This window comes from Odontesthes bonariensis, chromosome 18 (genome assembly GCF_027942865.1).
Source record: "Odontesthes bonariensis isolate fOdoBon6 chromosome 18, fOdoBon6.hap1, whole genome shotgun sequence".
NCBI classification, from domain to species: Eukaryota; Metazoa; Chordata; class Actinopteri; order Atheriniformes; family Atherinopsidae; genus Odontesthes; species Odontesthes bonariensis.
The window spans coordinates 10,346,755-10,366,804 of record NC_134523.1 but is presented as its reverse complement, the minus strand read 5'-3'; the positions used below and the strand labels follow the sequence as shown (position 1 = coordinate 10,366,804).

The following is a 20,050-nucleotide window of genomic DNA, read 5'->3' as shown; positions in this document are numbered from 1 at the left end:
AAGGGGTCTGCGCACTCAAGCAGAAAACATTAGCAAACGGCGCGGGGTTGGCTGCGGCGCTGGCCACAGAAGAGAAGACAGGCCAACCCACACAATACTGGGGAGATGAGAAGTGGTGTGTGTGTGTGTCTAAACACAAACTGTATGTCCCCCTGGATTGGTGAAAACGTGTGTATCCATCTGTGTGTGCGCACCTCAGCGTGTGCAAGGGTGCATCAGCATGTGTGCAAGCATGCGCATGTGTGTGAGTGCCCCCTGACCAAGGACAGGATGCATAAACAGACCTTCCTTTCTACATCTCCATCCAGCCATGACCTGCAGAGGAGGGCAGCAGGCAGACAGGGCTATAGGATGGAGGCAAGCAGTTGGTCATTTTGTGTGTATGGGTGTTTGTGTGTGTCACGGGGGGCTGACACAATAGCATGCCCCCACCCATCAGTTCCTTTCTGCTTTAAATAGTCATTTCACCGTGCTTCCTTTCACCAGCATTTCCTAGTAAACACCAATTATCTCACAAGTGTGACTTATAGACACTGACAATCTTAGCCTCCTTGTCCGTCTCTAGAGCATCAGTTCCATTTAGAACGGATTCATGAATAACATTACAGTTCTGTTCTATGAAATAACTAAGTGTAGCCTTTAAGGAAACAGTAAGATCATACATAAGACTAGAAAGATTAATACTGGCTCAGTTATAAAGAAAACGTCTGCGGAAGAGATTTACCACACTCACGCTGAACTAAGTTCATTTTAGTGGCAAAGAACAACACACACCTTTCTTCGGTTGGAAAGACTTCAACAAAAACTCCCACTAACAACTTGGCCAGAAGGAAACAAAAGAAATCAGACAAAAAAGGCAACAGATCCAACCCTAAAAAAACAGGAGGACCAGGGGGAAAAAAGTAGTCAGCCCACTGCAAGAAGCAGTCAAAACATGGCTTTCTGAGTTCACCTCCTTTTCTGATGCAAATGTACCAGAGGCACCCATATTGTTTATTGTAACTAGGCACAATATAGGACATCTGCCGGTTAACGTTAGTGTAATTCCCTCCCCATGCTTCATTAACCTCCCCCTTCTTGGGCCCAGAGAACAGAGTTGTGGAAGCTTGAACGATGGTGGCAGAGGAGGGTGGGCAAGACCCAAGCGCTGTACTGGCTGAGGAGCTCTGAGGCTGGGGCGATCCAGCTCCTTGATGTCCTTCCAGCTCATTTGATTTCTGAAGGAGGGCCTCTTTCATCAATGACCATGTGGTGGGTCTCGAGTCTGAGTGGGTGGCGGAGGGTGGGGAGCTGAAGTGGACAGACTGGGCCATGGTGGGGTGTCTGGTGCTGGGGATGGATGGTTTTGAAGAAAAGTATGGCTGTTCTTTTAGCTTAGGGCCTTTGGCTCAAAAGTAAATGTTTATTCTGGGTTTAAGGTGAGCATGTTCACACATTCAAGGCAGACACTCATAAGAATTAATCAGATGGGCACTGGTGCAAGTGGGATCTTCAATCTGGTGTCATATGGTATAGCTGGGGGGGTGAGGTCCTTTTCAGGGCATCGTGCAGAGCCCACTGTCCTAGAAATAACAGGGGATGCTTATGATGCTTTTGTACCCTCAAGGCTTTATCTGTACGGATGTCAGTAGAAAGCATAGGGAGGAGGGATGCCTTTATGGGTGAGCATGCTTCAAATAAAGAACTAACCCTCCGACTGTTAAAGACCGTCAGAAAAAACGTCAATGAAGAAAACTCCTCCCAAGTTGGAATTGTTGGGGTTAGGTTTAACGTCTACTTCCCTCTCTTTTTGTGACGACTGTGTTGTGAAAATCAGATCCCATTCGTGAATTTGACCAGGACTGATGCAACTTTACTGCGCATCAGTATCATGTGTGAAATGGTGGGTTGAAGTCGATCTCCTACTGATGCACCTCTAATCCCGCAAGGGATCCAGTAATAGAGACTGAGGGAACTTGTTGGGAACTAACTTATGATGCTGTCATCATTCAGATGATTCTGCTGACTTGACGTGTGTAAGCACACACTTGTAGGGGGCTGAGCAGCCTATTTGGTCTGCGTGAATTACCAAAGACGAACAGCGGCGGGTTATTGTCTATCGTGTCAATAAGGCAAAACAACATTTTTTCTTTTTTAATAAAAGGGGCTTAAGTAAAATTGGATACCCAACCACACCTAATTTTCTTCTCACACAATAGATCTTATTGAGTGGACATGTCTTGAGCTGTTTTCACACATGGAGTCCTAAAATGACTACCAGGGGATGTTCCAGAGCGGTGGCATGTGAGAATACAACTGTTTAAAGGTTTCGCTCCAGACGTCATGCTGAGATTTTCCACCCAGCCGCCGAGTAAAATCTACAGAACTTCAGAGGTTGGGGCAACACGCGAATGTATCTGCAAATATTCCAGAGCGTTTACTGACAGTGTGTCACACACTTTCATTCTCTGTATGCTGCTTTGCTCTTGCTCTTTCCTATTGGGGATACTTACAAAAGAGCCTCATCTGCTATTCTCAATGTGCTGTAAGGAAATAGGCAATTTCTACATCCTAATTTCTGCATCACGAGAACCGACGCTGCACACCGACGTTGCCCCGCTCACCCTCGTGTGAAAGAAGTGTGAACAGCAACTGCGGGAAAAGTCCATATCAATTGTCCATACTTCCGCCTGAAAAATCTTTAACTTCGTCCTCAAGTGTGGATGATCCATAGCCTAGCAAGCCAGACCCGTACAGCAAAAAGCTGTGAGCCCCGGAGCAAATTCATTTTGCGGCCGCTAGGAGCGTCTAGATTTCTAGGCTAGATGATCCAACCAACAGTAACAAAAACTTCTCCCGAGCAGCTGCTGCTACTTATACTTTTTTTTTTATGACTTCGGCGATCGATTAATTTGTGCGCACGCCTGTGGAACACGGAAGCTGAGAAAGGTAGGTGCGCTGTTTTTGGAATCTCAAAATGTATAATGTCTGTGCTAGCTAATGGTATGGTTAGCCCCTGGGTTGAATTGTATTGCTACTGACACCACGGCCAATTCGGTAAAAAGTATTTTGATACACGTTAAGAGCCTCAGGAAAGGTTTAAAGCTTGCCCGAAAGAGCCCGCTTTCACGGAAATCAGCGCAATTGAAAAACTTTGCACAGCGGGCATGAAAATTTCTCGCGTTTTTCCCTTTGGCTAACTTTCCTGGGTCTCCAACAGATGGGATATGTTTGCAAAATAGCCGGAATTCTCCTTTAAGACACACTCCATTTTTAATTGTCTTGTTTTTTATTTTCTCTTCCATATCCTTTAAGATCTCAACATGATGAAAAACAAATTCCATACTTTCCAAAAAGCATCGCAACTGTATTTAAAAACTATATATATATATATATATATATATATATATATATATATATATATAGCTTATTTTTGTTTCGATATGTGTGTGCATGAGGTACCTACGAGCAGTCAGCGTCTTAGCTGTAGTAGTCAGCCGCCAGAGCGCTCTCAGTTTGGATAATCAGGGAGGAACTTTGATGGGGAGGCCAAGCTTAACATTTGCTGATACTCTGAGCGACAACACCGACGGCTCACCTGTCAGGAAACCTCTGATTCTCCAAAGCAAAGACCGTTCTGATTACCATTAACAGGAAATAAGATAGACTACTCATAAGTACTTTACACAAAACTAAATAGAAAAATTAACAAATAAATAAGTTTCTATGCAAGTCTTGAGATATATATGTATGTATATATAAAAATAAGCTAAGAATGTGTTAAGTTGGCTAAATAATACAAGTTAATAAAAAAGTCACAATGTCAACTCAATATCTCCTTTCTGCACTGTTTTTTTAAGGTCAATGTCATGATCCGTTTTGGTATCTGTTCATCTTTTTTTATCTCCACTGGATTAAAATATGGACTCTGCTCGATATTTATCCATTTTTATGGCAGATGTAATAACAGAATTCTGCCGATCGTGATCGGAGAAACAACATAGTCTGAGTTGATTGAACCAACTGTAATCATTTGTTCTTGAACTAGTAGTTTCAATCTTAAAGTAAATCAACTCAGGACTTGAGCTTTTAGTCCGAGTTGGTCAAACCTGTTCTTGGAGCAGACCTTAGATCACATCCAAGTCTTGACACCATCAGCTGGGATTGCATTGAAAGAGCACCATCTGTGATTAATTCAATTACCCTCAGCCCTCTGACTTACTGCCACCAGTGATTCTGCCACCAAACAAGCAAAATGGCTTTTTTTTTTTTTTCTTTTTTTTAAATGATCAAAGTTAGTTCTGGGTGAGTCTCCAGTTCATAGATAAACAACAACATGAGGGAAACTGCAGTTACATTAGTAGTAATTATCCAAAACCAAATGGGTTACCAACGATTTACAAAAAAAAAAAACAAGCAAAAAAAAAAAAAAAAAAAAAAACAGCAAGTATTTACATCCAAGAAGTTTGCATGTGATTACTACAGAATTAGTTGCATTCATTTTCTGCTAACAAATAAACAGATCTAGTTAAAAAAAAAAAAAAAAAAAAAAACCTACAGCAACCGGGAGAAGTTTTAAACTAAATAGTTACAATGATTTCAAACGTTGTCAAGCGTCGGTCACTGCCCACACACTCCAGTGCGTGCTTTACGTTGGCACGGTTGTTAGCCAGTGTATCCACCAGAGGGCAGGGCAGAGTTCAGGGTTCAATTCTGAGTTCCTACGTCAGTTTCAGGTAACAACTAACATGGACCGCAGCGGAGAAGATGGTGATCATGTACTTTGTCGGAAAGAGATCATTAAATACAACGCGTCATGTGCACGGAGTTCCGTCGTTTCTGTTTTCGTCTCCTTACTGTTTGTTCCTGTCGCTGGTCGCACGTGAGCTGTACTGCGCAACACCGCCCCCACGATTACTGGTGGTACTGCTCAATTTGGCTACGCATCCGCAAGATCTCCGAAAGCGTACCAAAATACATGAAATCAACGCAGAGGACAGACAGAAGGCTCCGTCTGTATGCGTGTTCAACGCTGAGCATAAATCATTTTAAGGCCAATATGATCGGCACAGTCGTCGCCACACTGACACGTCCACAGAGTCTACAGTAAAACACACAGGTGTGATCACCTGAGAGAGCCTCAGGTGTGGTCTACCTGAATCCACTTTGCCCGTGTAGCATCCCACTACCACTGCAGCTCGACACAAAACTTTCACACGTGAACCCGGCCCTGGGGGGGGGGGGGAAATTACCCGTTCTCCATTTTAAATTTGACACTTCAGACCCCGAGACTTCTCTATTCAAACATAGACGCACTCCTTTCCAGTATTGTTCAAGGCACATCTACAGACCTCAGGGTGAAACTCAATAAAGAAATGTTTAGGAAAAAAAGGATTTTTGTGGGAAAGGTTAAGATGAAAGGAGACAGTTACAGAGGAAAGGAGCTGGCGACACATCCACGTCCGACCTTTGGGCAATGTGTAAATGGACACTTTGTGGATTTATTTAAAGAGAAACTGATGAGGGCGGTGGGTTAGAACTGTCAATGGTAAAAACTCAAACGCTGAGCAGTTTTTTTGTTTTTCCAACACAATGGGAAGACTTCTTTTTTTAAACTGGCTCTCAGCCTTCATCTTTAACACTGTTAAGTTGGAGAGCAGAATGAAAATAGAGAAGGCAGGGAGCCTCTAATTTGGAGCCATCTGCCACAAGTGCCGCCCTTCCAAATACACTGTTACCTCTGATGTTGGAGGAACTGCCCCATGTTTCCTGCGTTTCTGGCCAAGGAAACTCACTCGGAACCATCGAGACATTGCTGTATTCAATCGAAGCTGACGCCACAGGGGATAGGCCAACAGCTTCCTTTTATACTTCAAATAGAAACTGAGAGCAGCACTTCAAATTAAGTTCCTTGGTGTTTGTTTTAAATGCGTCTCGGAATACCGTTTACGTATTTGTCACTGGTGTTCCAACAGGCATGCACACAAAGTCTCCCCGAGTGCTTTCAGATAACGGCAGTGTTTACCTTGATGGTTTCAGGTGGTACTCCGGGGTCGGGAGCCTTCTCAAGGTAGGTGGTCAGGTCCTGATCCACATGCTCAAAGACCAGAGTGAGTTTGGTTTCTCGGTCAGTCCGAGGGACCGTACACACATCAAACAACCTGCAACGAGGGAACAGGTGAAGGAGGTCAATATAATTGATTTGAGGGGGTCCACCATGCCCAACGCACTGCTGGCAGATGAGGCATTTTTCAATACTCAGTTCAGTGCTTTATCATGTCATACATTCAACTGTTCACCCTGTACATAAAAACTGATATTGCAGGTAAATATTCATCATAACAGGCAATGTACTTGATTTTTATTGCAAAAACTAACATCTCCCATGAACAACACGGCGCGTCTCCCGTTGCAACACGTCAACATCACTGCATGAGAAAAGAGTCCCATGCACAAACGAAATTAAAGGAAAGAGGCAAGCTTGCTTTTGAACTTTTGTTTCAGACGATTTGAATTTAATTAGGAAAAGATAGAATAAAGTACAAAGTAAAAAAAAACAAAAAAAAAAAACAACAACAACAAGCCAATAAAACCTCAACACCAGAGGGTTTAACGTGGCTTCTCGGAGTTACTTGTCGGACGTTGACTCATAAATCTATATTCAACATTCAAACAATTAAATGGTCAAACAATCTGAACCTGAGCCTCCTGTTGTATTTGTTTCTCTCATCTTGAAGCTCGATAACACTAAAAAGTTAAACTGTAAAAGAAAGAAATACATCAATGCAGTACTTTTGAAAATTTAAGACCAATCCAGCTTAAAACACCAGAGTGAGGAGTTGTGTTTCACCGGGCAACCAACTATGGCCAAGAATCCAGGTTATGTCGGCAGACCTGCCAAGGCAAGCTGGAGAAAGAAAAGAAAAAAAATGCTATCCAGTATGTCCTCCTCAAAAAACAGGGCACTATAAGCAGCATTCCTCACCCAGCACTATGACAACTCCTGATACTCTTAAAGAAAGTCGAGTGCGGCCTTCTTGTCGCTGCTGCAGAGGAAGCGTCTTTCGTCAAGACAACGCAGGAAAAGCCCAATGATTGATTGTCATCTGGCACACGTTGGGTTTGGGTTTTTACGAGGGTTGAACAGAACTAAGCACAGCACTAGTTTCTAACAATCTTCTAAAAACTATGGTCATTACTGGGAGTGTGCACGGAAGTGAATCGATAAATGTGAATAATTTTGCCTCCCTAAGTCAACAGTATTGTCCTAAACACAAAGTTTAAATCCAGTTAGTCTCTTCAGGGTGTAAACGCAAAGCAATGTTATGAGTGGAGAAATTAATGATGGAAGAAACCAAGCAAAAGAATTTCAAGACTTAAACTGAGGAAGAAAGTAAGAAGACAAAAGACACCTCAGAGGGGACCCTTGAAATGTTTGCATTAATTAGAATATTCATGAGCCTCTCTTTTCGACTTTTCTTGCCAAATTTCACAACTACATATGAAACAAATCCCAACTACTTTTAATTATGCCACAACAGACAGGCAAATCTACTCGAAGCATTTAAAATCAAAGCATGGAACGAAATGACAAAATCTGACTGAGCCACCATGTGATCAGTGGACTTGGGATATGCTGAAGCCAGAAGCGAGATGTGATTCGTTCGAGGTCTTGGTACTAGGCATGATGTCACTGAATAGAAAGCGTCCTCTTCCTGAAGCGCTGAGGTTAAACGCCCCTCACAGCTTGATTGTTGGACTACAATGGGGGCTCTCAGCAGACACTGAACATATGGAATGAATAATGGACCTCATTACAAACATCCAGGGGTTGACTGGAGTTGCACAGAAGGCCCACAATACCCTTTCCTGGCCTGAGCTGCTTGGTTATGCTAGCTGGCTAGAACAGAAGAGGCTCTCTAATGGTTTCCACTCTTGAAATGTTCTACCGGATTAAAGGCTACATTAGATCGGCAGAAGCAGTTACAAAAATGCTTTAAAAAAGGAAAAGAAAACTTAATGCAACTGGCAAAAGACAGCGTAAATGCTTGCAGACGTCTCATCTTCCAGTCGGGACAATTAAGAGAAGACCTAAATTATTGTTCATTATTCACCAATACATCAGAGATTTATTGTTAGAGGCACAAGGGCACCAGCCATGCCTCTGAAATATCCATTCAGAACTTCCCCTTTGGTCCCAAAGCACTCAATAATCCATAATAAAACAAGCACAAGGTCAGGCCTTGGCCTGTGCCATCCCTATGACGCAGTATCTGACTGCTGCCCTGAGAACGAACAATTCATTACAAAAGTGAAAGAAAACAGCATCCGTGTGCAGGGCAGGCTGGAGAAGAGCTTAGACATAAATGTGTAGATTTTTTTTTTTTTGTTAAATCATTTCCAGTCAAACTTAACAGAGTGGGAGGAGGTTGCATATCTTATTCAAAGCACTTTGACAAGACATCGCTTTGCGTTTTCACCCTAAAAAGACTCAAGTACTGATAGCCTAATAATAGCGTGAATGTACATCTAGTGTGTCAAAACAGTGGCGTGATTCTGAAATAGATGAAGGCATTTACAAAGTAAATGTCCAAAGTACACAGTGTGAAGCTCTAATTACTTTACAGACAGTTTCAAAAAGGTGCACGTCTTTAAACAATCATTGCTACTCTGAATATTTGAGCATAAAGATAGTTTGCAAAATTGTTATCTGTGATGAATACGCTAAATGAGACATTTTGTCAAGAGCTGAAACAATCTGACAATTAGTTAAAAGCCTTACCAGCTACAAGGAGGCAAAAAAAATATTGCAAATATTCAATTGCTGCAGCTTTTTGAATGCTAATATTTAGTTTCAGGTCAATATTCTGTTTTAATGCTTGTCATTGACTTAAAAAGAAAAGGAAACGATCATCCTTCATTTCCTTGCCTTTTTTCTTTTTTTTTGGACACATGATGACACCGAGCAAGTTTCACTTCCAATATCTAAAGACAGAACTCAAGAGTTTGCTGCATCTCTTAACCTAAGGTGTCCCAGTCAGTTGGATAAAAACCTTGCTCACGGTGCAGAAGGGCTCACATGCAGAGTTTGACACAGACCATTGTCAATTACATGCGCTTGAAATCAGAAAGTACCCCCCGTGCCCATCGACAGGTCTGTTTGCCTCCAGCTGGCAGGATTCAACACAAATTTTGCAACCTTACGCAGGTCTCACATGGGCAGTTGAAACCCGCACAGCAGACTGAGAACAGATACGTGTCTGAAGCTGGTGGCATATTGTGTCCAGTGGTTTTGAGATGGCAAAACATTTGCATTTTCTTAGATTGTAGACATTGCGCCATTTACAGGACTTCTAAGCAATCCAACGCTTTACCAAGAAAAATTCTAACAGGTAATAATAATATGACATCTTCAAACAAACCCGAAGGATCGTTTAAATCACAGATTGCAAGAGCCAATGGTGACCTAATTCAAACTACTGTGCGCCAAGAAGGACCTTGCAGAAAAGATCACGCCCAAACTTCGTAACCTCACAGGTCTGAGTTGAATGTGTCAAAGTGCTCTCGACAAAAACGTGAACAATCTTCGAATATGCTCACAGAAACGTGGTTTTACTCATCAAGCCAGTGGTCTAGGAGTGCTGTAGCCTACTCCCTTCCTGCTCTACCAGTATATCCAAATATACACGAGCTGAATCAAAAGATTGGAACCAACCAATAATGATCAGAAGAGGTAGGGTTTCATACCAAATGAAGCCCACAATATAGACAATTCATTCAGACGTGCTCTGACAGGTGTGGGCCCACTCTCGCCTACAGTGCGCCCCTGTGCAACCCACAACTCCATTTTCTTTCTTTTTAAGCAGAGAACCATGAGAGAGCAGGACAGACGAGTTTGACTGCAGCCCTGTCACAAAAGGTCATATGAGCTGCAAGTGAGGCCATCAAAAAGAAGTTATGTTTAGTGTCACAAGTGAAGTTTCTCTCACATACGCTCGTTCGCGGGCACACACACACACACACCGCCGCCTCTCAAACACAAACACACGCGCACAGCAGCCTGTCTACCCACCTCTGCCCCTTCACTCACCTGACAACATTGGGGTGCTCAAAGGCCTCAAGCTGCCTCAGTACCGCCACCTCCCGGATGGTAGAGAGAGGCATTCCCTCTTCCTCCGTCTGGACACGAACTCTTTTTAGGGCTACAAAGCGTCCCCCGTTCTTCAAGTCCCTGGCCTTGTACACTTTCCCGTAGGCTCCTTCTCCAATCTCGGCCACAGGCTCATATTGGGTACCAATACTTTCTTTGTCCATTTTTGCGGATTTTTTTTTTCTTTTTTCCTCTCTCTCTCTCTCTCTCGTCTCTTGCTGAAAATATTGCGGGGAATCCCGGAGAGGGTGACGAGCCAGAGTTTCTCACAAAGACATATTCACAGAAAAAAGTGGGCACACGCGATGCCTAGATGACAGGGAGACACAGATGGAGGAAGAGACCATCTTTGTCACATTTGGTCAAAGAGTGCTCCAGGTAGGCATTAACAGGACTGTCATCATGTTTTATTCCGACTATCAGAAAGAGGACCGCTGCGTCCCAGCTTCCACTCCTCCTCCTATTACGCACTACAACCCATGTCCTCCTACCACCAAAGCAAAAATAATGAAAAAAATACATATATATTCAAATGAGCCACATTTAGCCCATTTTAAGCCAGCTTTGCATTAAATTAACTGTCTCGCGGACTGAGGGAATTAACCCCCTCGCGCAGTGCCGCTGAAGTAATTTTCACTGTAAAGCTTTCCTGTTGTCGTAAAAGGAAATCAAAATCAGGAGGAAAAACACGCAAAAAGCAGCACGGACTTCACACACGGGGTTGTTTTTGTGTTAACGAAGTAACGAAGTAAACTTTTCTTGCGTGGAGGAGTTTCTCTTTAAGGAGACCCAAACTGTGAGCACGTGCTGCATTGTCTGAACTTCCTACAGCAACAGACCATTTAAAACACGTTCAAACTCGCCCCCCAAGCCCGAAATCGCTCTAAATGTGTAAAACAGTGTGCCGGCTGAGTTTTAAAGGTGTTTTCATTTGCTCGGAGGGCGTCTCTGAATTTTTTCCAATTTATTTGTGCGTGCACTCATTAAAATGGCCTAAATTCTAGCAAATCTGTGAGCTGCCCGTGCCACTGTTTGAAATGTTATTGGCTCGTAAAGCGACACATTTTCTAGCCTCAAACAGACATTTTCGGGTGTCAAATTGTGCATAAATAGCCCCACTTTTTACCTTGTTCTGTGTTGCCTGTGAAATGTCGTAATGTCGGCATGCCAGAGAAAATGCTGAGGAGGCATTCGAGTCTTGGATAAAACTCCTCCATCAAACGCATCCCTGTCCACTGTCCTCCATGCGGGGGCCACACAGGTAGTTGACGGTGCAGACTCTAACCCCCCATCCCTCAAACTGCACCAGCCCAGGCAGAGACTCTCAAGCGAGGGGGGGCGGAGGGCTGTACGACAACTTGCGCGCACACACTTTCATTGCAACTTGTGTGGAAGGGAGGGGAGGTGTGTCGAGGGAAAGGGGTGTGTGTAGGATTGCTTTGGGGGGGTCATAGGACAAAGGCAAACGCGTGATATAGCCCTCCAAAACCACGCTCCTCTTTGGATTTTCTCCTTTCTTTCTTTTTTTTCCCCCTCGCATGTATCCGCGGATAGGCCCATGCAACTGCAGCCGCGCTCGGCCGTGTGAGCTCTGTCTCCGCCTGGCTTTCCCACGCCGGCTGAATGTGCCCTGACCCCCTTCAGAGAGGTTTGACACGGAGCGGGGACATTTCCGCATTCCTCCCCAACTACAAAGACACGCCGCCTCCTTTTTGCTCTCCCTCGGCCTCCTCGGTGCTTTGCCATTCATAGTGCCCTCCGCGGGTTTTGTCTGCCGTGTCAAAACCGGGTACACGGCAGGGAACGGACAGGGGGGAGGGGGTCATTGGATGGACCGGCCACACTATCTACCCCCCCACCCCTTAAAGCGTCAGGGAACTCCTGAAGCAAGAATATGCCAGCGGGAATGCAATGTGACAATCTCCCCCGAGATGGTCCTGGGGTCAGGTTCAAGGCCCGGTGGCTTGATCTGTGGCAGGGGGGTATCCTCTGCTCGGGCGGTCGGAGGGTTTGGCACAGGCTCAACTGGCAAACGTATTGATATCAATATATGTTGCTAAAAGAAAATTCCAAACGAAATGAAAGAATAAGATAAATGTGTCACAAATGTAAACATCAAACCTAACATCAGTTTTTGCCTTTAATTAAATCATTTCAATGATTTCCAAAAGCTAAAAAAAAAAGAAAGACTAAACTTCTCAAAGTGTATTCATTACTTCACTCGTCTTTGAAGGAATTTACTTAAGGCACGCATTTTAAACCTATTTATTCATATTCCAAACATCTCTGAAAAGCTTTTCCTTTTTCTCTGGCTGGACACGGTTTAGATATGACAAGAGCCGATGTCAGATTATGCCTGTGAATAGCCAATTACAGGCGTGTAACCAGGCCCCTTTATTGAAGCTTTATTGGAGGGAGGGCATTCGAGAGAAGATCAGAAGAAGGTCATTCCACCAATGCTAAGATTTCCATGCAAACTTGTCTTCCATGCTGCTTGCAGAATCCACTTATTTCCATTGCAAAGGTAAAACTATTGGAGATCATGACATGAAAGTATCTATGGCGACCTCCCCAGCCCAACTTTGTGGGCAACCCCAAACTTAAACCATTTACATCACAAAAGAAGCAATGCAGACAATGGGTCCCAGACCAATTACTGTAAACGGGGGGCATTTACATTTTTTCGTCATCTTTGTTCATGTGAAATCAGCTCTGAGAGCCATCACTCAGACTGAATACATTAGCAAACATGTCTCTGATGTAGCAGGGGGACAAACCAATTAGGCTGCGGCTACACGGAAACGTTTTTCACTGTAAACGATACTTTTTCTTATCGTTTCGCTGTCGCGGCCACACGGAGCCGGCGTTCCCACTACCCCAAAACGATAGTTTTTGAAAACGGGTTCCAGAGTGGGAAAGTTTGAAAACGGCCTCGTTTCGTTTCCATTGTTACAGCAAAAACGTTTTTGCGTCAGCCACACGTTGACGCTGGGTGCCAATTTTAACACCTCTCTATTGTCTCACAGCGTGGCGTGACACAGTGGCGTGTGTACTGTATCGTTTCATCGTTGTCGTCTGGACAGCAGCGCGTTTCCGTGTGGTCGCAAGAATTTTCGAACCCGTTTTCAAAAAAAACCTCGTTTCGTTTTCGTGTAGCCGTAGCCTTAGACTAGAGATGAGATATACTGACCTCAAACATTCACGCACACACATAATGAAAGAGAGAGTGTGACTGTTTTATATAATCTCCACCGACAGTCATTTATTATTCACGACTGATTTGTCTCATGTTTACCTTGATGGGACTCACACAGGGGGGATCACTCCACAGAATATCCAGGAACAGGGGGGTCCAATTAAAGCAATACAATGTAACTTCTCAAAAAGCCCACTATGGAGCTCCCCCTACAGGCTTGGAGGTAATGTACAGTTACACTGTCGTAAATACAACACCCTTTCACTTTCACGTTTGTTGACGAACTGGCGAGGAGTCAGAAGGTGCAAGCTATGTCGACCGAGAAGGTAAGAGTAATCAAATGTACCTGGGAGCGTGAGAGGGGTCTATTTGTTTTTGCGGTAGGTGTGCCAGAAAGCAAGTCGAAGTACTTCCGCTCAGCTCCCGGGCCGCTACCGGACCGCCACCGGGCCGCCACCGGGCCGCCACCGGGCCGCTCCAGCAAAGTTACATAGCGCAGTTTTTCCAACTCAGACCCCCGAAGGGCATAGGAGACAGGCCAATCGTAATATTAAAACTCATTCTAGCCGCACAATTTTTTTTCAAGCTGTTATTTTAAGGTAGAAATGTTACATAGTATTGCTTTAAGAATATCCTGCTCTGTGAATAGCATTGTCAGAATATAACTTGACTTTAAATCTTGTTATTTTATTAAAGCTGCAGCATGCAGTACCGTCAACTTGAAATTTATAGGGTAAGATTTGCATAAGATCCAAAAGATGACACATTTCTGATACACTCATTGGCTTTTGCTATGGTTAACTTTAAACCCCACTTCAGTCAAGTGGAAAATAATCCAAAACCTTTTGAAAATGATGGAAATATAATCTTATTGTTTGTGTTAAACACGCGTACTTTGCTAACGGAAGTACTTGTGTTTACCTGAGGGAAATTTGTTCATGAAAAGTTAACATTCTCTGGGGCGACTACGTTGTCTGCATTCAAAGTTGTTGCATGTGCACCAGTATCATCATTACAACATAATTCAATTCAATTCAATTCAATTCAAAAATACTTTATTTATCCCAGAGGGAAATTAAATGTTGATGTAGCTCAATTAAATCAAGGAGTTATTATAGATGCTGATGGCTGTGGGCAGGAAAGATTTCCTGTAGCGGTCCGTTTAGCATCCAAACTGAAGAAGCCTTTGACTGAAGAGACTCTGTTTTCCGATAACAGTCTCATGGAGAGGATGTTCAGGGTTGTCCATAATTCTCTTGATTTTATGCAAAATCCTTCTTTGCATTATTGTCTCCAGAGGTTCCACAGTCGTCCCCAGAACAGAACCAGCCTTCCTTATCAGGTTGTTGAGTCTTTTTAGGTCCCTGGTTCTGATGCTGCTGCCCCAACAGATGACGCAAGAGGAAATGACGCTCTCAACAACAGACTTGTAGAATATCTGCAACATCTTGTTGCAAACCTTGAAGGACCTTAGCTTCCTCAAGAAGTACAGTCTGCTCTGTCCTTTCTTGTAGATGGCTTCACTGTTGTGTCTCCAGTCCAGTCTGTTGTCCACATGAACACCAAGGTATTTATATTCCTCAACCACCTCCACTTCTTCTCCCATGATGGAAACGGGGTTCGATCTGACCCTGTTTCTCCTGAAATCTACAATCATCTCCTTTGTTTTGTTAACATTCAAGACGAGATGATTGTTCCCACACCATGCCACAAAGCGGTCCACCAGCTCTCTGTACTCAGCTTCTTGTCCATCTCTGATACACCCAACAACTGCAGAGTCATCTGAATATTTCTGTAGATGACAGGAGTCTGACTTGTACTGGAAGTCTGAAGTGTACAGAGTGAAAAGGAATGGTGAGAGTACAGTCCCCTGTGGTGCTCCTGTGCTGCTGATCACCTGGTTAGACACACAATTCTTCAGTCTGACAAACTGTGGTCTGTTTGTCAGGTAGTCATTAATCCAGTTGATTGTTGAGGCCTCCACCTGAGTCTTCTGGAGTTTCAGACGAAGCAGATCAGGCTGGATTGTGTTAAATGCACTGGAGAAATCAAAGAACATGATCCTCACAGTGCTGCCTGCTTTGTCCAGATGACAGTGGGTTTGTTGAAGCAGGTGTATGATAGCGTCTTCAACTCCAACTCCATGGTGATAAGCAAACTGCAGGGGGTCCTGATATGTGCTGGTTTGCTTACACAGGTGGGTCAACAGGAGTCTCTCCAGGACCTTCATGATGTGGGATGTCAGGGCAACAGGTCTGTAGTCATTGATATCTGAAGGATGGGTTTTCTTTGGTACCGGAACCAGACAGGATGTCTTCCACAACAGTGGTACCTTCTCTTGGGTCAAGCTAAGGTTGAAAAGGTGTTGCAGAATCCCACAGAGCTGCTCTGCACAGGCCTTCAGGTCTCGGGGGCTGACACCATCTGGACCTGCAGCCTTGTTCCGGTTCAGTCTCTCCAACTGCCTCTTCACCTGACTTCTAGAAACAGAAAAGTGGGAGGGGGAGGCAAAGGGGACAGCAGCATCTCCTGATTGGGTTGAAGACAAACTAGTGGAAGCAGAAGAATCCATGACTGAGGTGGAGGTGGAGATGTTACAGGAAAGCTGTGGGTCAGAGGAGGGTGGGATGTCTCTTTGGCTGGGAACAGGAGGGGAGGATGGTGAGCTTGTTCCAGAACTGAACCTGTTGAAGAATGTGTTCAGCTCATTTGCTCTGTCCAGACTTCCATCCATCCGATCCTCCCTCTGCTTGAGGCCTGTGATCTTCTTCATTCCTGACCACACATCTCTGATATTGTTCCTCTGCAGTTTACTCTCAAGCTTCTTTCTATACACCTCCTTGCTCTTTCTGATCTTGACTTTGAGCTGCTTCTGTATACTCCTCAGTAACTCCCTGTCTCGCTCCCTAAAGGCTCTTTTTTTCTTGTTCAATAGTTCTTTTAGCTCACTGGTGATCCAGGGTTTGTTATTAGGGAAGCATCTCACTGTTCTGGTGGGGATGGTGTTGTCCACACAGAAGTTTATATAGTCAGTCACACACTCAGTCATGGCATTAATGTCCTCTCCATGTGGCTTACAAAGAGAAATCCAATCAGTTGCATCAAAACAACCCTGTAAGGCTTCTTCAGCTTCATGTGACCACTTTCTAACAGTCCTTTTTGTGACAGGTAGTCTCTGGACAAGGGGTTTATATGCTGAACAGAGAAAAACAAGGTTGTGATCTGATTTACCCAGGGGAGGTCTTGATTTGGAAATGTATGAATCCTTGACATTTGTGTAACACAAATCCAATGTCTTGTTTTCTCTGGTAGAGCAGCTGACAAACTGTTGAAAAGTTAGCAGTGTAGCAGAGAGTGAGGCATGATTAAAATCACCAGATATTGCCACAAAAGAATTGGGGTGTTGTGTCTGTATCTGAGCAACAACGGAACTGATGACATCACATGCAGTGTCGGCAACAGCTGAGGGTGGAATGTAAACAGCCACCAAAACAACACTGGTGAACTCTCTTGGCAAATAATATGGACGAAAACTTACTGCCAATAGTTCAATGTCAGGACTGCAGAGACGACTCTTCCCAGTAACATGTCCTGGGTGACACCATCTGTTGTTGACAAGCACTGCCAATCCACCCCCTTTCCTTTTCCTGCTACTCTTTAAATCTCGATCTGCTCGTACAGTCAGGAAGCCCGGCAGAGAGACGCTGGAGTCGGGGATATGATCCTGCAGCCATGTCTCAGTAAAACACATAATGCTACATTCCCGACATTCTTGCTGAGTCCTTGTCAAGGCTAGAAGTTCATCCAACTTGTTAGCTAACGATCTTACATTTCCCATGATGACGGATGGCAGAGATGGTTTGAACTTCTTCTTTCTTTCTCTCCTCTTTGCTCCTGCTCTGCATCCACGACGCCTCCTTTTCAATTCCAGTGGGATTTCTGGCTTCAGTTGTCGAATTATTTCTGCTTTTCCAATGTTAATCAGCTGCTCCCTGTTGTAAACCACCTTGTTGCTGTGGTTATGCATCATAACAAATAATAATCAAATACATGCAACAGACCGTATTGTTCTTTTGTGAATCTTGTTTTAATTTTAGATTTATTTGCCTAATCAACTGGTTTTTTTTAAACTTTCCTGTAAACTTTTGACATTTTTCATCAATTTTCAGACTTGAAATGCAGAAAGGTTAAAGGGGAGATTTATTTCCAATGCTGGAACTACTAAGAACTTAACCCTTTGATGCGCAACATATGCACACCCCCTCTAATGCACAACATGGGTCAAAAATGACCCGCATTCATTTCCAAGGTAATTTCATGCTGGCTGAGTTTCTCTTTGTTCTATCTTTTGAAATCAATTTAATTTATGATTGAATATTCCAAGTATTCTTTAAATATCTTGTTTTTGATCACCACTGATCATTATTTTCATTTTTACTTTCATACTTTATAAGCAAAAGTAGTTTTTATATTACTACATCGAATTTACACACATGGGTCAAAAATGACCCATTCATCCAAATGTGACATAAAATAAAGTAACTTAATACTATTTAACTCTTTTCAAGTAGTTACTTTAGCAGTGAGTGGGGCCAAACAATTATTTAGTATTTGCAACATGTTTGTCATTTTTTCACACACACATACTGTCAGGTTTTTGGGGTGGCAAAGCAGGTGGACCCACATGCAGACACTGCAGGCTGAACAAAGCGTCTTTAATATAACCAAAAAGGGTTATAGGCAAGATCCAAAAACAGAAAATGGAAGAACAAGGCAAATAGGGAAAACATGACTATGACTTTGACTATGACGACTACAATACAAATACAACTACCAGACAAAGACCAGAACGGCAAGACTTACTTTGGAAGACTAATGACGCAACAACAAAATAAATAACTTAAATACAAAGGGGAAGAAGAACAGGTGAAGAGAGGGAGGAGAAGCTCAGGTGAGGGGAGTGAGCAGAATATGGATTGGTGGGGAAAACACCAGGAGGCAGGGATGAACAAACAATACAACAAGACAGAGGTGTGAGCAATCAAAAACGAGCAGGAAAAAGACAAAGACAGAAAGTGGACAGAACACAAGAGGACAACCACTACAAAAACAGGAACTAAATAATAGAACCAAGACAGGAAATAACATAACCATGATAACAGTTAACACATAACCCTACCCTAACCCTAACTAAAATAGAATATGTCAACAGCTAGCTAATAATAATTATTTGTAACTTTCTGACAAGTAATGTACTCACTCTCAAGGTAACCTAAACCTAATCATCATATAATGTAATGTAATGTTATCTTTCACTACTGTCATCAAGAAATCTCTAAAGTAATATTAGTACAATTGAAAAACAAAACTTACTGTGCTTATGTGTGATGGGAGCTGTGCTGAGCTGTGAAATGGTAAATGCATGCGGGTCCTGTCTGACCCATGTGTGTAAACTGGATGTAGAATTACAAAAGCTGTGCTTCTTCATAAAGTAAGAGAGGAAAATAAAAATAAAGATTTGTGCTGAACAAAAACAAGATATTTACTGCATACTTGGAATAGAAAATGATTGATGATTAATTTATTTCAGAGATTTATCATAGAAACCCTCAGCCATACATCAAGTAACATAGAAAATGAATGCGGGTCATTTTTGACCCATGTTGCGCATTAGAGGGGTAGTGATACAAAAAGGGTTTTTATTCAAAAAGTAAGAAAGGAAAAAATAAAATAAGGATGCATGATGATTAAAAACAAGTTAATTGAGGAATACCTTGAATATTGAATGATAAAGTTAATTTATTGCAAAGATATGGAAAATTAAAACTCAGCCGGGTCACTTTTGACCCATGTTGCGCATTAAAGAAAGAATCCTGGAATTAGTCTGGCATCACAAACAAAGAAGGGTGGGGAGCTCTTCGCTTGAACAACCCAACTGGTGTTTCCTGATAATTTGTCACTGGAATCCAAAGCGTGGGTGGAATGGCGCTTGATAGAGATTCATTTAAACTTCAGTAGCTGAAAAACAATGTAAAAAGTTGAGAACTGTGAAGAACTTCTCTATGAAATGAGAAATGTGTTTTTTCGCAACATATTGTATTGCAATACGTTAGAGTAGGGTGACTGTAGGTTCTGTATAATTTCACACAGCAGCATGTTTTCATTTATCAACAAAGGATTAAATAAAAAAATTAAAAATCTAATATTGCCTTTATATTTAAAAAAGCAATGAAAAGTAAACGTTTTTTGGCTTTTTAATCCAACCAACTACACTTTTGTGTTCAGTGATAGCGCAAATCACTGAAAACTCTCCCAAAACATGATCAGGACTCTTTGTATCACGTAAAGCTAACGATGTAGAAGATGAGCCTCCCTGAATCTGCTCAACTGTTTTAGCAGTCCACCTTTTAGATGCTTCCCACAAAATACTGATTTATGCTGATAAGTACATTTACATGTAAGAGATAAATGTATTATCTGATTTACAATGAACATGCAATACAGAAAAATAAAGTTTTATGCCAACATCTTTTTTCTTCTTTATGGGTTTAGGGTGGGTTGGTATGGGTGCTTTCAGGCATTTCAGGCCTGCAACACGAGACGGCGAGACGGTAAAGATTTTCTTTTTTTTCTTTCTGCAAGCACATCTTTAGGTGTGCTACTGTACTGGGTCATCATTGCAGTTTTCCTTTCCAATTTCTCCATACATTGTCCAATGGGGACAG

The 20,050-nt window shown here is 42.8% G+C and overlaps 1 protein-coding gene across 1 annotated transcript in view; it reads right to left on the bottom strand.

Annotated features, from left to right (window-relative positions):
• cdk6 (cyclin dependent kinase 6) overlaps window positions 1-11,747 on the bottom strand; it is a 37,316-nt gene extending 25,569 nt beyond the window's left edge. The window contains exons 1-3 of the mRNA XM_075449495.1: window positions 11,256-11,747; window positions 10,070-10,438; window positions 6,005-6,140 (exon numbers count right to left, since the gene is read on the bottom strand). Of these exons, the coding sequence (XP_075305610.1) occupies window positions 6,005-6,140; window positions 10,070-10,293 (360 nt within the window). The 5' untranslated portion in view covers window positions 10,294-10,438; window positions 11,256-11,747. The remainder of the gene's footprint in view (window positions 1-6,004; window positions 6,141-10,069; window positions 10,439-11,255) is intronic.
• Between the last annotated feature and the right edge of the window lie 8,303 nt (window positions 11,748-20,050).